The 16,659-nt window shown below is 46.4% G+C and overlaps 2 gene segments (V, D, J or C); both read left to right on the top strand.

The window, feature by feature from the left end:
• The first annotated feature begins 905 nt into the window (after positions 1-905).
• The window catches only part of LOC122232563, a 1,057,381-nt gene continuing 1,041,627 nt past the window's right edge, over positions 906-16,659 (top strand). Inside the window, 2 exon segments of the V gene segment in view lie at positions 906-966; positions 1,088-1,411. Coding sequence covers positions 921-966; positions 1,088-1,411 — 370 coding nt within the window.
• On the top strand, positions 12,820-13,769 carry LOC122232576. The segment is given in 2 exon segments: positions 12,820-13,247; positions 13,339-13,769. Coding segments are annotated over 2 exon segments (393 nt in total).

Below are 16,659 nucleotides of genomic sequence, written 5' to 3'. Positions count from 1 at the left end.
ACTCCCAGCACAGGGATGGCAGGTTGCAGGATGGCCCCGCAGTGGTCCTCCTGGACTCCCGGGCCCTGCTCAGTCCCCATACCCTCAGCAGCCTCATCAGAGTTTGTGGAGTCCTTTCTGCCATGCTCCAGAAAGGCACAAATTTCCATAATCTGTGTCCTTCTCTGTGAAGGTTTGTGACCGCTCACAGGTTCCTGTTCACTCATCACCCAGAGTCAGCCTGCCCCCTAGGAGCCCCCTGTGGGGGCAGATCCCCTGCTCTCTGTTCTCTGCATCTTGTCATCAGCTCCACCAGAATTCCTAGACTGTCCTGGGTCAAGATTGCTCCTGTCCTTCCCACAATAGCCCCACCCAAGGAAAAACCCGGTTCAGGGAGAGAACACCAGGACTGCACCTCCATCCTTCTCTGAAGGGTCTGTCTCACATGGTGGAAGCACAAACATTAGGGACGCAGGTAAAGGAGAGCATTGGAAGCAGTGGGAAAGAACAAGAAAGTGGAAAGAATGAGACGTTTGCCCGGAGAGCAGCAGGGGCTGCTGTGAGATCATGTCTAAGGGTTTCTGCAGGACGGGGGATCCACTGGCAGTCCTGCACTGACAGGAGGCCCCAGGTCAGGGCCCCCGTGTTTCCTGTGGGGACAGGGCAGGTGTGTCCCATCAGGGCCTGGTGGAATCCCCTGGAGTTTGGCCTGTGTGTGGTCCCCTCAGCTGCTGCCTCCTGGCCCACCCAGGGGGAACGCAGTGCATCAGGAAGTGTCCGTGTCCAAGGGCCACAGACCCTGTGTGTGCACATGGAGAAGAGGCAGGTGTGGGTCCCATTTGCATGAGCAGCCCCTCCTCTCTGAGGCCTGTGCACAGGGGATAAGAGAGTCCCGGGGCAGACAAACCCTAGCTCTGGGCCTAAGAAGGGGGTGTGTCACCATGGCCTGGATCCCCAGCCTCCTCGTGCTCCTCTGTCACTGCGCAGGTAGGGACAGAATGCAGGGCACCAGGGTGGGCCCACAACCAGAGTCAAATCCCTCTGGCTCAGCTCCCTAATCTCATGTACCCTGTCTCTTGTCTTCTGTCTGCTGTGTCTGTATTTGCAGGTTCCCTGTCCCAGCCTGTTGTGACTCAGCCAGCCTCCCTCTCTGCATCTCTGGGAGCCACAGCCAGACTCACCTGCACCCTGAGCAGGGACATCAATGTTGGAAGCTATAACATATACTGGTACCAACAGAATCCAGGGAGCCCTCCCCGGTATCTCCTGTACTACTACTCCAGTACACAGTTGGGACCTGGGGTCCCCAGCCGCTTCTCTGGATCCAAAGATGCCTCGGCCAATGCAGGGCTTCTGCTCATCTCTGGGCTGCAACCTGAGGACGAGACTGACTATTACTGTGCTATATATCATGGCAGTGGGAGCAGCTATCGTTACTCACAGTGATTCAGATAAGCAGGAAGTGAGACAAAAACCCCTGCATCTCTTTTATTGAGAAGCTTCAGTGGAGGCTTGTGTATGGGACACCACTGTGGGAACACCTGTCTTTGAGGAGGAAGGAGTGACACAGTGTTATTGCCTGAGACAGCACAGGCATCCTAGGAGTGCACACAGGTGAGGGAGTAGAGCCCAATACACATGCCCCAGGGTCTACAAAATGTAGACCCTTTATGATTATACAAACCCAGTTGGAGGTTTTAGTCACATTAGGTTTGCAGAAATGACTGAGTTTAGATCTCCTAGCTGAAGCCCAGAGGGTATCTGTGTCCTGCTAAAGGGTCAATCAGGGAACATAAAAAAAAGTCTACGGTTTGATTGAACGACCTTCCTCCCCCTGGGACTGGGCAACATAAGGATGGTTTTCCTGGAAAGAAACCTGGTCATGGCTACGCTGCCTTCTTTCTCTCTTAGGACCTGTGGCTTCAATACACATATGCCTAATTGTTGCCCCCACCCCCGCCCAGTTCAATCCACTTTTTAAGTTTGTGTCTCCCAGAATGCAACAATTCCATATATGAATGATGGTTCAACAAGGATTCCAGCCCAGGGCACCAGAGGATCCCCTCCTCCTAAATCCCATGGACCAGGCCACCAAGGAATTTCATTCAAATCACCTGTCAGCATGTTAGTATAATACCATGCTCTGGTCTATAACTGCACAGAACCCCAGACGGACAGACAAGGTTATGTATGGACAGCACACCCCCACTGTTCAACATGAGCCGCTACTGAAGATGAGATCTCTGCCCAAATGGCAAGGATTTGCCATTGTTGATCTAGCAAGCAGTAACATAGAGGCCAGTTTTAGGCGACAGACTTGAGCAATGGTCACCTGAGTATGGTAGAAGGTCCCACAGTGACGAGTGGGCTGGATGCAAACAGGCCCATTAGACAAGTCACCTCAAAATATCTATAAGCCCTAGCTGACTCCTACCCAGACACAGGTACCAAAAAAGGAAAAAAAAAGCCAAATAGTTCACACCACCTTACCTTCCCCTCTTGACCACAGCCCCTACCGCTGCCTCCTGGGAGACCATCTCTGCTTTGCTGTCCTGCCTGCTGTTCCCTTACAGTGTATTCTCTAAACTTCTATCTCCTTTGCTCTGCTTGGGTGAATTCTTTCACCACCCATGCTGCTGGCCTACACCTGAATGGGTTGCCCAACAATCCAAAGTTTACTCCTAAATTAGTCTAAGAAAGCAAAAACCTTTGTTGCACAGGTGGTAAGGAGGCTGTAGTGAAAATGGCATCCCCAGTCTCACGGGTAATTATGACACAACGGTGCCACAAGCCCACTAAACTGGGACACTGGGCTGGTGCTCCTGGAATAGACTTTCCAGCACAAACAAACTTGAAGGTTGAGGTGACAGATGTTTCCTAGGGTCTGGAAACTCTCATGACTAACTCCCCCAACAGCAGGCCCATCTGGACCAAGAGAGAGACAGAGGCATAGACAGACAGAGGGAGAATGTTCTCCAGTCTGTTTGGTTGGCCAAAAAGTTGCACCCAAACAGGTACATTTTCCAGATTGTGAACACCAGGCAGAATATGCTCACTAGTCATAAAGCCAAGATATTAAGGTCATACAAGATGAAAGAGAAATCCACATCCGTTTATAATAATAATAATAATTATTATTATTATTATTATTATTAGTTTATTCTGGCTAGGCCTTGGTTTCTTGCAGCCACACTAATCCCTAGGAGGGATGTGGCATGGGGTTGGGAACTGAGGGGTGCTTTACAGTATACCTTCTTTCATGGAAGTTTTCCTGAGATTGACAGATTACCTAGTATCAATCTAACTTATTCCGCGACCAATTTATACTAACACATGTGTCTTCTTGAAGTGCTGAGTGCTCTAAATGCTTTGAATACCTAAGCTCTGGGGAACTAGATGGCTCAGTTGGTTAAGCATACACCATTGGCTCAGGTGATGATCTCATGGTTCATGGGTTCGACCCCATATAGGGCTCTGTACTGACAGCTGAGAGCCTGGCGCCTGCTTCCAATTCTGTGTCTCCATCTCTCTCTCTGCCCCTCCCCCGCTCACACTCTGTCTCTCTCTCTCTCTCTCAAAATAAATAAATAATTAAACACAGAGAGTGTGAAGGTGGGGAATGGACAGAAGCCTGAGACAAAGGAGAGGTGACAGGGTGCGCATCCAAGAGGGTGTGAAATTTTTCTGCTCAGGAGACTAGAGAGCAGGATGCAGCCATTTTAGCCTGTAGCAGACCCACACTTACCCACCCCAGTGAGCGAAGCAGCACCACCAAATGGAGAATGGAGCCATTACACAGAGCCCTATCCATCTGCAACCTCTGGGCACATCCCCCAGAACAGCACAAACCCCTTCCATCTGCTGAATCTGGGGACCATATTGTGCTACAAAGTTTCAGTTCTAGGAGAAACTGGATCTAGCTTCTTTCAACTTCATTTTGTTTGCTTGTTCGTTTGTTCTTTTGTTTGCTCCAGTTTTTGTTGTTGTTTTTATTTCTTTTCTTTCTTGGATAAAAAAAGAGCAAAACTTTTTACCCTATTTTATTTTCTTCATTTTGTATAACTTTAATTTTTAAAAAATATTGTAAATTTGTAAACTGTTTTTCTTTTCTCTTTTTTCTCTTTTCCATCAAGTATCTCTTATCAAGCAGACGAAAACACATCTAGCATCTAGCTTCCTTTCTTTGCTTATTTTTAAAAATTTGTTTAATTTTAATTTTTAATTTTAATTTATTATTATTTTTTCCCCAAAGTGACAAGATGGAGAAATTCACCCCAAAAGAACGTAAAAGGAGAAATGATGTGCAGGGATGTAATCAACACAGATATAAGTAAGATGTCTAAATTAGAATTTAAAACCATGATTATAAGAATACTAGCTGAGGTTGAAAAAAACATAGTAGACCCCTGAGAATCCCTTTTTGCAGAGACAAAAGAACTAAAATCTAGTCAAGCCCAAGTTGTAAATGCTATAACTGAGATGCAATCTTGAATGGATGCCATGACAGTGAGGATGGATGAAACAGAGCACAATCAGTGTTATGGAAGATAAAATTCTGGAAAATAATAATGCCGAAAAAAAGAGAAAAACAAAGGCAAAAGATCACAATACAGGATTTAGAGAACTCAGGGACTTACTAAGAGGAATACGTTCATATCATGGGCGTCCCAGAAGATGAAGAGAGAGAAAAAGGGGGAGAACATATATGTGAGCAAATTATAGCTGAAAAGTTCCCTAATCTAGGGAAGGTACAGACATCAAAATCCAAAAGGACAGAGAGCACAAATTAGATTCAACAAATAATGACCATTACCAAGGCATATCATAGCTAAATTCACAAAATACACAGAAAAACTAAGAGTCATGAAAGCAGCATGGGGGAAAAGGTCCTTAACCTCTAAGGGAAGACAGATCAAGGTCGCAGCAGATCTGTCCACAGAAATTTGGAAGGCCAGAAAGGAATGTCAGGATATACTCAATGGGCTGAATAGGAAAAATATGTAGCCAAGAATCTTTCCTCCAGGAAGACTGTCATTCAGAATGTAAGGAGAGATAAAGAGTTAACAGAGAAACAGAAGCTAAAGGAATTTGTGACCACTAAACAAATCCTGCAAGAAATTTTAAGGGAGAGACTCAGAATGGAGAAGACTCCAGGGTGCCCAGCCTCTTCGCTGGATTCAAAGATGCCTTGGCCAAGGCAGGGCTTCTGCTCCTCTCTGGGTCGCAGCCTGAGGACGAGGCTGACTATTACTGTGCTACAGCTCATGGCAGTGGGAGCGGCTTTCATTGCTCACAGCGTCTCAGATAGCGAGCAAGGGAGAGAAAATACCTGTGCACAAAGATCATGATTCTGAGCATCTTTTCAGTATGAAACTTACCTGGAGACACATGCACATGGGATTCTTCTGCAGAAAGATCTTTCCTTGAACAGGGAAAATAGAAATGCTCATGTTTGAATGTAATGTGAGAAAAAATTGGGCATCCCGGGAAGACACTGACAGTTGACATAACAGAGGCCAACCGCACGTCCCCACGGGGTCTGGAGAAGATGCACAGAAATAAATACTGTGTCTGCACCTGAACGTGCTGCCCAGCAAACATTCATCTACACATCAGTGTCACCATGTGGTCCTTAAAGGGCTTTGTGTCACTACTGATGTACCCACAGGTGATATATGGACAATAACCCTAGTCATAGTCAAAGTGCCCTCTCTCTGAACCAGCTATTGTGAATCTGGACCAGATCCTGCAGACTCTCCCTGCCAACACCCCGCAAACCCTCCCTCCTGTTTTCCCATCTGTTCCCGTGTCCCTCAGATGCTCAGTCTCTACCTCTGGCTCTTCAGGTCTGACCTCCATCTCCATGTTAGGATTTCAGAGGAAACTAGAAGTGACCTTGCTGTAGTTTCCTATCTCCAGGGTCCATCCCTCGGGAGGAAAATGGACAGAACATACAGCTGCATGTAGTCCCCTCACATTCCCTTCCGGTTCTCAGACAACTGGGGAGTCCCCTGCCCCTCTGTCAACCCCTTTGGATCAGACCCCCAAGCAGCTTCACCTCCATTCCTGCCCCATTACACAGGAGTGTCTGTGTTTGGAAGAAGCAAACCTCTCCCAGCCTGTGCTGACCCACATCTGCACCCTGAGAAGTGACACCATATATAGGCACTGGCAGAAGGCAAAGAGCCATTCCTGGTTTCTGCTGAGATTCAAATCAGAGTCAGATGCACTCCAGGGATCTTGGGTCTCCTATCATTTTCCGGATCCGAAGATGCTTTGACCAGTTCAGGTTTTCTGATATCTCTGGACTCCAGCATGAGGAGAAGCTGACTATTACTGTCTCATATGCCACGATAGTGCTAATGCTTATGTAGTGCGTCAGTCCCATTGGGAAGTGAGACAAAATCTCCCTTCACTCTCTGGGTCTGGTGACGTTACCCTTCAGGTGGCTCAGGGGGTGACTTCTGTGCTCAGATCTTCAACAGACCCTCTGTTGTCCCAGAGACAGATGATGTGACACTGTCATATCCTTTCCTTCAGTTATATTTTTACACTGACGACCCATTATCACCATGTTCATGTTTTCAAATGCAAACTTTGTTGCTGAGAGATAAAAAAAATATTCAGTGGAGATGTCCGAGAACAAAAGGTGTTGATTCCCAATCAGCTCTAGGGCTCAGTCGCAGATGGTTTGGGTCTGATTGGTTCAATTCTGGCCTTCTGGTTACAAAAACAGAATGAGGAGATAAATGGTAGTCTATATAGAGGCAATAAACCATCAATATATAAAAATAAAAGCAGTTCCATTTATAGTGATATAATTATGCAATTCTTAAGGATGTATTTTGGAAAAATTGAAAGCCTTGTATATGGAAAACTACAAAGCATCATAAGAGAAATTAGGGAAAACTGGAATGAATGAATAGATATTCCTTGCTTGTGGATCAATATGCTGAATTGGGTTAAGGTAAGAATTCTTTCTTTTTTTTCAAGTTTGTTTTTGAGAGGGAGAGAGAAAGAAAGAGGGGAAGAGAGAGAGAGAAACCCAAGCAGACTCTGCACTGTCAGCACAGAACCCTCTGATGGGCTCGATGCCATGAACCGTGAGACCACAACGTGTGCAGAAATCATGAATAGTACGCTGTGCCACCCTGGTGCCCCAGAAATCATTATTTCTAAAATTGTCATTCAGTAGCTGGTGTCCACAAAACAGACAAAAAATGGAATATGTCACACAAATAAGCAGAAAACTATTTCAAAGAAAATATTAAAAAAAAACAGTATTCAGTTATATACATGTATCACAAGAAATACACACAATGATGAAATGGGGTGTATTGTGGGGATGCAAGGCCAGTTTTATATTAAACAATCAGTCAATGTAATCTCCAATATTAACAGGCTAAATAAGAAAAAAACCCTGGGGCACCAATTTGGCTCAGTTAAGCATAGGACTCTTGATTTCAGCTCAGGTCATGACCTCAGGGTTCCTGAGGTCAAGTGCTCCATGGGGCTCCACGCTGACAACATGGAACCTGCCTGAGATCCTTTCTCTCCTCTTCTCTCTCCCCATCCCCAGCTCAAGCTATCATTCTCTCTCTAAATAAATAAATGAATACAGTGAATTTTAAAAATTATTTTAAATAAACCTGGTCTTATCAATCAATACAGAAAAAGCATTTCACACAATGCAAAACCTATTCATGACAAAGAATGAGAATGAATGAATGAATGAATGAATGAAAAAGACATCATTTCTCAGAGAATGAAAATAGAGGAGCACATCCTCAGCTTGATAAAGAAAATGATGAAACACCACAGCTAACACACACTGAGGTGTGGCTCTGAAAGCTTTTCCCCCAGGGTGGCAACCAAGGTCATCATGTTCAGTCTCAACACTGCTGTTAGCCATAGGACTGGATGTGCCTGACCAAAGCATAAGGCAAGTCAAACAATGAGAGGCATACAGACTAAGGAGAACAAGAGCCAATTGTCCCTATTTTCAGGCCAGAGGATGGTATACGGGAAAAATACAAAGGGAGCTATGAATATGTATGTAAATATATGAATTCAAAGGGTAATAAGCAATTTCGGGAATGTGGCGGAACACAAGATCAACGTAGAAAGATCATTTAGTTGCGTCTATACGAGCAATAAACTTTTGAAAAACAAGGTAAAAATAACACTTCAAACCACTCCATGATGAAGTATTTGGGTGAATATTTAACAAAACATGTACAGGACATGGATGCTGAAATCTCGACAATGCAGGGAAATGTGATCAAAATGGATCCAAAACCGTGGAGGGATATGTTGTGTTTAAGGATTAGTAGAGTCAATATAGTAGAGATGACAATTCTTCCCAACTTGTAGAGAACAGTAATTCAATTCCTATCACAAGAAGACAGAGTGGTATGGATGGAAGATAGACATAGTGGCCAATGTAACAGAACAGAAAACTCAGAACCAAACTCACAAAAGCATGGATAAGAAATATTTATGGATACTTATGGATAAGAAAACCGTATTGACAAGGGTGCAGAAGCCTTTCAGAGGAGGAAGGATGGCCTTTGAACAAATGTCCGCAGAACCACTGGATATCCATCGAGAGAAATGAATCTCACCGAAAACTCTGACCTCATAAAAAAATTCACTAAAAGGCTTATTGACATACTGTAAAGTATACAGTTGTAAACATAAAAATGGAAAAAGTCATCAGGCTCTAGGGTTTGTATAAACATGTTTAGATAAGACCTCATTAGCACAAGCCATAAAAAAACTGATACATTGGACTTCATCAAAGATAAATTCATTGTTTTCCCTTTCCTTGATAAATCACTTAGCCAATAAATGAGCTAAAAAATCGCAGATTAAAACAAAACCCAATTTATTGGACACTCGTTGGCATCCATCGTTACAGTGCATAGGAGCTGAAAAACATTCCCAAGGTTTACAGATGCTACCTCGCACACCAGTGCAGGGATATGATGTCTGCAGTATCTTCTGCCAGATGTCAACAACTTACCACTAACGGGAGGTAATGTTTGCAACTCACAGAGACCAGGACTCCTTCTGAGCATGCAAAACACTGCAGTCATCAAGGGCAGTATTATGGGATCACGTTGGCCATGATTCAGCTCAATGATGTGTGAACAAACGGAGCTGAGGAAACCAGCTGGGCTCTCAGGGCTGTTGGACACAGTGAGGTATGGGCCTGTCAGTCAAGAGAGGGTGCTGTGGGAGTACCCTGTGGTGTCTTCACAACTGCTCAGAACCTGGGCCTGGGGACTGGGCTCTGGGCTCCCTCATGGGAAGTCGGCACGTGTGTCCCTTCTGGTGTGGCAAGGTCCCCCGAGCAGGGACCTGTGCATTGTGCATGCAGTGCTTCCTCCCAGGGGTCTCCCCAGTGGTGAAGCCAACCTCCATCGTCCCCAGGGTGTGTCCTTCAGCTGGGCTGAAGCACCAGGGCTCAGGGAGGGGCTGGGCAGTCACTAGATGGACTTCATTTGCATGGACAGCTCCTCCTGTGGCAGAGGGTGGAGGAGAAAAGGAGGCCTGGGGCAGCCCAGCCCAGTGTAGGTACTACGGTCTATGTCATCATGGCTTGGACTCTTCTAGTCCTCATGCTTCTGTCTCAATGGACAGGTAGGGGCTGGCCTCAGGGACACAGGGGGATCTCAAAGGGTGCTTGCCATGTTCAGCATCCTGGTACATTTTGCCTGCATTTCAGGTTCCATCAGTGACGAGTGTCTGTGTTTGCAGGTTCCCTGTCCCAGCCTGTGCTGACCCAGCCGTCCTCCCTGTCTGCATCTCCGGGAACAACAGCCAGACTCACCTGCACCCTGAGCAGTGGCTACAATGTTGGCGGCTACTACATAAATTGGTTCCAGCAGAAGCCAGGGAGCCCTCCCCGGTATCTCCTGTACTACTACTCAGATTCAAATAAGCACCAGGGCCCTGGGGTCCCCAGCCGCTTCTCCGGGTCCAAAGATGCCTCGGCCAATGCGGGGCTTCTGCTCATCTCTGGGCCGCAGCCTGAGGACGAGGCTGACTATTACTGTGCTACATATCATGGCAGTGGGAGCAGCTACCGTTACTCACAGTGACACAGATAACGAGGAAGTGAGACCAAAACCCCTGGGTCCACAGTCCTTGCCTCCGAGCCTCTTTTACTGAGAAGCTTCTGTGGAGGCTCCTGTAGGGGAGAGTCCTCTATGGTGAGACCTGTCCTTGAGGAGTTTGAAGTGACACACAAGAAATTTAATAGAGAACATATGGGAATCAACAGAGACCTAGAAAGTCAAAAGACACGCAGACAAAATGAGATCTGTGTTTTTCTGAATTACATGGAAGGAGGTAGGGGTCTAGTATTCAATGCAAAGAAATGCACATCACAGACTGAAGAAGAATAGAGTAGATGTTGGGAAAACAGTGTGTGCAGGGCCCCTGGGAAATGATGGGACTCAGAGGACTGCCCCCCCCCACGGTCTCCCCCACCATGTCCATATCTAGTACAGTTGTCTGTGGTGCCAGCTGGCTTCCCAGAGCAGGTGCTCGCACTGAATTTTTTAGTTAGTTGAAGAGACATGAAGAGCTTTTCCTGTGTGTGTGGACCTTGACTGCTTTTTAACTCAAAATAATCTTCATCCCAGGGAGCCTGGGTGGCTCAGTCATTGTCTATCTGTTCGGGTCATGGTCTCCCGATTCGTGGGATCGAGCCCTGCATGGGGCTTTGTGCTGACAGCTCGGAGGCTGGAAGCTGCTTCAGATTCTGTGTCTCCCTCTCTCTCTGCCCCTCCCCCACTCATGCTCTGTTGCTCTCTGTCTCAAAAGTAAATAAACACACGAACATTTTTAAAAAATAATAAATAAAAAAACTTCATGCCCAGTGGCTCATCGAGGGGAGGCCTGCCCTTGTGTCCTGCAGTTCCAGTAAGAATTTGCTATGGCCGAGGTCAAAGTTTGTTGTCTGCACGCTTCTCTTGGATTTTGACGGTTCCCTGTCTCACACATGGGTCTTTCATCCATGTTGAGTTTATTTTTGTATATGGTGTAAGAAAGTGGTGCAGTCGTTCTTCTGCACGTTGCTGTCCAGTTTACTCCACACATTTGTGGAAGACACTGTCTTCTTCCCATTGGATATTCTTTCCTGCTTTGTCCAGCATGAGCTAGTGTATAGTGTCCTGGACTTGACACTTTCCAGGTTCCTCTGTCTCCCCAGGAGTCATTGTCAACCTGTGCTCACCCAGCCTTCATCAGCGTCACAATCGAGGAAACAGAATCCCCATGAGCAGGAAACCCAGTGACAGCGAGTGTCACTGGAGTCCCATCAGGAGGGCAGGACTTGCTTTGAACACCTGCTCTCCTGGGATGAGGCTGACGCTCAGGGATCCGTGGGTGAGTCTCTGTCCCCATGGGCGGCTGAGCCCTCAACCATGTCTGGGCTCCAGGTAGCGCCTGAAGCTGATCAGCGCATTGATTCTGGGACAGCAGCCTCAGTGCTGCTCCCTTGGATCTCAAGGCCCACAGGGACCCGAGGCACACTCTGCATCCTCTCAGGGCTGGACTGTCACCCTCAGACACTCCAGTGACGCCTCCAGCCAGGATAGGCCTCTGCTGAAACGTCTGTCTCAAGTCAGGGCTACAGGGCCTGTGACCTCAGAGACACAGTGCCCCTTATCTCCACCTCAGCTGGCGTCAATATGGGATCTTTGAAAGAATTTTCTGGGTCAAATTGGCCTTAGCTAGTGGAATCATTCCTCTAATCAGCGGTGGCTGACTGAGCAATTTTTCTATCCTGAACACGGTGAACACAAGACACAGTGACTATTGCTTTACCCACCCTGAGAGGAGTCTGACCCCTTATCGTTCCATGCAGCAAACTCTGTGTTTGTTCATTCCACCAGCGAGATCAGTGTGAAGTTCACTGGAACAGGCTCCTCATGGTGTTTCCCAGGGCACCATGTTGGGCTTTCCTACTTTACCTGTTAGACCAGCCCTAATATGCAGAATTGTTATTCAAATAATAATAATAACAAAAATGAATCAAGTGATTTAAGCAAGGTATTGGCCCCTATTCAACCAAGAACTAAATGTCACGTATTTTCCATTATGTTTTCATGCATTTGGCAACCACTATTTTAAATCATATTCTGTCTGCAATAAACATGGGTCCGGGGAAACACACTCGCAGTTGAACCTGTACCTTCCCATTGAAACTGTCACTGAGTTTAAATCACTCTTTCGGAGCTGAGTTTTTGGAAAAAATGACACACATTCATTTTAAGGTAACAGTTGTCTAATAGGTGATTAACACATAAAGTCTGCAAGGAGGTCCCTGTCAGAACACCTGCAGCTGTCACTCCTTCCCTCCTAGAACTCCCTGCAGGTTTGCCCTTTATGCTCTGAGGTCAATGCCACACACAGCCTCACTTGGCAGGGCTCTTGCAGAGTTGGGTCTATGTGCTTGCAGAACAGATATTAGGAGGGAATCCGTGCCCACATTGTGCGGAGGACTGTTTCTAAGCTGGTGGAAATGGTGACAGATGACCGAGTTTTTTAGGGCTTAACCCTTCTAGGAACAAACAAGGGCTTCTACACAACCCGGAAAGGAGTGCTCCCCAACTCCTCAGGGCTGTGTGAACACGAGTGGAAGGGGTGTTCCAGAAACCAGGGAGGAATCCCATAAGAGGAACGGTCAGCCTCCTGGACAGAAGGGAACACCTGTCCATGGAGACCTGTCACTGTTCTGAACTTGATCATGATCTCAAAGGAGTGTATCCCAGAGACACCAGCTCAGTCTTGACCCATGAAGGAGCAAGGGAGCAGTGGGGAGGCTGGAGCTGTCTCTCTGATGGGCTCTGGTCACCATGTCACACAATGGCGTGTCTGTGACTGGACACTAGGGGTCACTCAGGGCCTGGTTCTGAGGGGTCAGGGTTATTGACTCTTGGGATCTGCCACCTGGCACTGCCTTTGCCTTCTGCTCAGGGCTCCCATCTGGGACCTCCCCACCCCCTGGCCCCAAACAGCCCCTGCCCTGCCCACCCCTGACCTCCTCAGGATGAGGGACCAACCGGGGTCTGTGAAGGGTCAGAGAGCTGGGGGTCTCATGCATGGATGAGCCCTCCCTCTCTCAGAGGATGAAGAGGGGAAGGAGGGGTTAGGGAAGATCTGCTCAGCAGTGGGGTCACACAGGGCAGGAAAGGTGATGACCTCCACCATGGCCTGGTTCTCTCTCCTCCTCATCTTACTTGCTCGCTGCACAGGTGACTGGATGCAGAGACAGGGGAAGGGGCCCTGCTTCCTCCTCTTGTCTCTAGACCCCAGCCTCATCCTCTCTGTCTCTTCTTCTTCCAGGGTCCTTGGCCCAGTCTGTGCTGATTCAGCCATCTTCAGTGTTTGGGTCCCTGGGCCAGACACTCACCATTTCCTGCACTGGAAGCCCAGCCAACACTGGGGCCAGTTATTGTGTGTTTTGGTACCAACAGCTCCCAGGAATGACCCCTAAAGCCATTCTCCATGAGCACACTTGGCCTGTGGGGGTTCCAGACCGGTTCTCTGGCTCTGGGTCTGGCAACACAGGCTCCTTGACCATCACTGGGCTCCAGGCAGACGACGAGGCTGATTATCACGGCTCAGTGTGGGACAAGAAACTCATTGCTTATGCAATGCCCAGTCCTTTGGGGAAGTGAGACAAAAATCTGCTGTTTCCCCAGCAATGGGGGTCCTCTTGCAGCCTCCCCTCTTTGGCCAAGTCAGCTGCTTCCTTCTTTTGGTGTAAACTGTAGTCTGAGAACAATTTCAAGGAACTTTGGTTACCAAATCATCCATGTTCTGTTAACTTCAGGTCTCCAAGCCTGTCCTCAGCAGGAATACATTATAGGAGATTCTCCTTCCGAGGAGAAATTCCTGGGTGTCAGGGGCCAGCTGCCCTGGGGACAGAGTCTGTGACAGGTTAGGACAGAGCCAGGAACAAAGAGTCCAGGTGTGTCTGAGTGTTGATACAGTGCTGCCCAGATAATGTGCATCCATAGCACTTCCTGAACACCTAGTGTGTGCCACAAATGACTCTAGGGATGTGGAACCCATGTGGACGTGACAGGAAGGGTCCCCATGTTCAGGGAGTTGACAGTGTCTGGGAGAAGAGAGAGGACACAGAACCTAAACGTGTTGTAAAGAAGGTTGTGTCCCAGGATCTTGAGGAGGGGTGAGGTCTTTGGGGTTAGAGCTGGAGCACTGTAGAGTTTGATAGTGAACCCCAGACCCGATGCCCAGAAATGACATCCCAGTTGTGCACAGATTAGGAAGGATTAGCAGGGGCGCAAGAAGGTGTGACTTGGCAGGGGCTGTGGACTGAGCCATAGTCAGGTTTGGGGCTCCGGATAAGAGGTGGAGGGTTGGGGAAGGTCAGGGGCCTCAGGACGGGAAGGAATCAGGGGCTGAGGATGGTGAGGGGAAAGAGAGGAAGAACATGAAGACTGCCTCTGTGTGAGCTGCTGTGGAGTTACATCAACTTTCTCTGAAGTTGTTCAGATTTACTTTGCACGAATCCTGGGAAAAGGGCAGTGTTAGTCCAGCTCAGTTGGTGGGACAAAAGTCAAAATGTTAGGTTTGAGACTTATAGCCAGACTTTGTAGGAAGCTATGGAAATCAGGTTCTAGTCCAGGTTTTAATGAACAGGGTTAGAATCAAGTATTTATCCATGTGTTTATCGAAAACATTTTTTTCCTCTACAACCACCCTTGTTTTTACTCCTTACAGCCAAATGGACATTCATTTGTTTGCAAAATAAATGTGGTTTCAAAAAGAACTTGGTGTGATTATTATTTACCTAACTACAGAAAAATAACTGTTGACCATATACACTCTTTAAAACCTGCTTTGCTGGGACTTTTATAAGAAAGCTCTATGGTGAACATTTAGCAGCCCCTGCAGGCCAAAAGTCCAGCCAAACTGGTGCCAAAAACCTGCCATCAGACTTAGCCTGCAATGCCTACAGAAGTGGGTAATTTCTCTGTGCTCAGGGTCCCAGTATATCCCAAGTTTCCTGCACCTTCCAGAAAATGTCCTGCTTGACGCACTGGAAGAGTTGTTGGGAACTCTGTAAGCAGGTGGCAGGCTGATACTTCCAAGAAGCTGCATTGTATCCATAAAGTCAATGTTAGGACAAAATTACTTTTCTTCTCCTTCAACACAAAATGTATTCCCCTTCTTCATACTTTTTCCCCCAAAAACCACATGTCTTACTTTCCTGGAACACATAGTCGTTTTCCTTATTATTGTTAGTAGTCTAAATTATATTTGTTAGAATTCCTAACTCTAGATACCTCAGTTTTCTAGTGAAAATTAAATAGGAAGCAACTGTGAACTGTTTGCTATGCCAGTATTCTTTATATTAGCAACTTTATGAGTACATTTCACAATTTCTAGAAACATAATAAAATATTTAAATAAAGAACAACCCAAGTTTACTAATGGGCTCATATTTATCTTTATAGTTTTTCTGTACTAAGACAAAAGTAGATAAAGACATGGTTAGTATGAATGTTTTATTATTTTATCTTATTTACCTTGCAAAACAAATAAAGAACAACAATTGTTAGGAAGCTATACTCTCCGTAGCAATTGGTAGATTACATGCAATCCCTATCAAATGTCCAAATGTCTATTTTGCACTCTAAGAAAAGATGATCTTAAAATTTCTGTGGAATTGCAGGGACTCAGAACATGCAAAAAATCCTGAAGAAGAACACATTTTCAGGACTGACAACTCTAGATTTCAAAACTCACTGGGGCACCTGGGTGGCTCAGTTGGTTGGGCGTCCAACTTCTACTCAGGTCATGTTCTCACAGCTGGTGGTTTGAGCCCCGCATTGGGCTCTGTGCTGAAAGCTCGGAGCCTGGAGCCTGCTTCGGATTCTGTGTCTCCCTCTCTTTCTGCTCCTCCTCAGCTCACACTCTGTGTCCAATCTGTCTCTCTCTCAAAAATATATAAACATTAAAAAAATTTTTTTTAGATTTCAAAAGTCACAAAACTAACTTACGAAGCTACAGTCAAGACCAATGTGGTACCGGCCTATGGACAGACATAGAGATAAATTAAACATATCCCAGAGGCCATAAAGAAATCATTCATCTATGGTCAATTGATTTTCAAAAGGGTTCTCAGAGAATGTAGTCTGAAAAAAAGGTCACTCCAACCAATGGTGCTGGACCAACTAGATATCCACACACAAAAGTATGAAGTTAGACCCTTACCACATACTATAAACAAAAATGGATGTAAAATGGATCAAAGATCTAAATTTTAGAGCTAAAACTATAAAGATCATAGAAGAAAGCAAGAGGGAAATCCCCATGCTTTTTGAGCTTGGGAAGAGATTCTTCACGTAGGATATCATAAGAAACACCAAAAAAAGGGGAGGGGTGGTGATCATCAATTGGGCTTCTCAAAAGTTACTTTTTTTGTACACCCAAAGATACTATCAAGAAAGAAAATGCAACCCTAAGTACAACCCCATCTCCCAGAGGCCACTGAAGGAGATAAGAAATGCCTGGGACAGCCTAGCTCCAGCCATGGGTTCTCAGTAGGACTGTGACCACCATGGTGTAACCTCTTCTCCTGTGTTCTCTCCTTACTGCACAGGTAAGGACGGTCCTCGGTGACCCAAAGCAGCC

Source organism: Panthera tigris, chromosome D3 (assembly GCF_018350195.1).
Source record: "Panthera tigris isolate Pti1 chromosome D3, P.tigris_Pti1_mat1.1, whole genome shotgun sequence".
In the NCBI taxonomy this organism is placed as follows: domain Eukaryota; kingdom Metazoa; phylum Chordata; class Mammalia; order Carnivora; family Felidae; genus Panthera; species Panthera tigris.
This window is presented reverse-complemented; position numbering and strand designations above follow the sequence as displayed.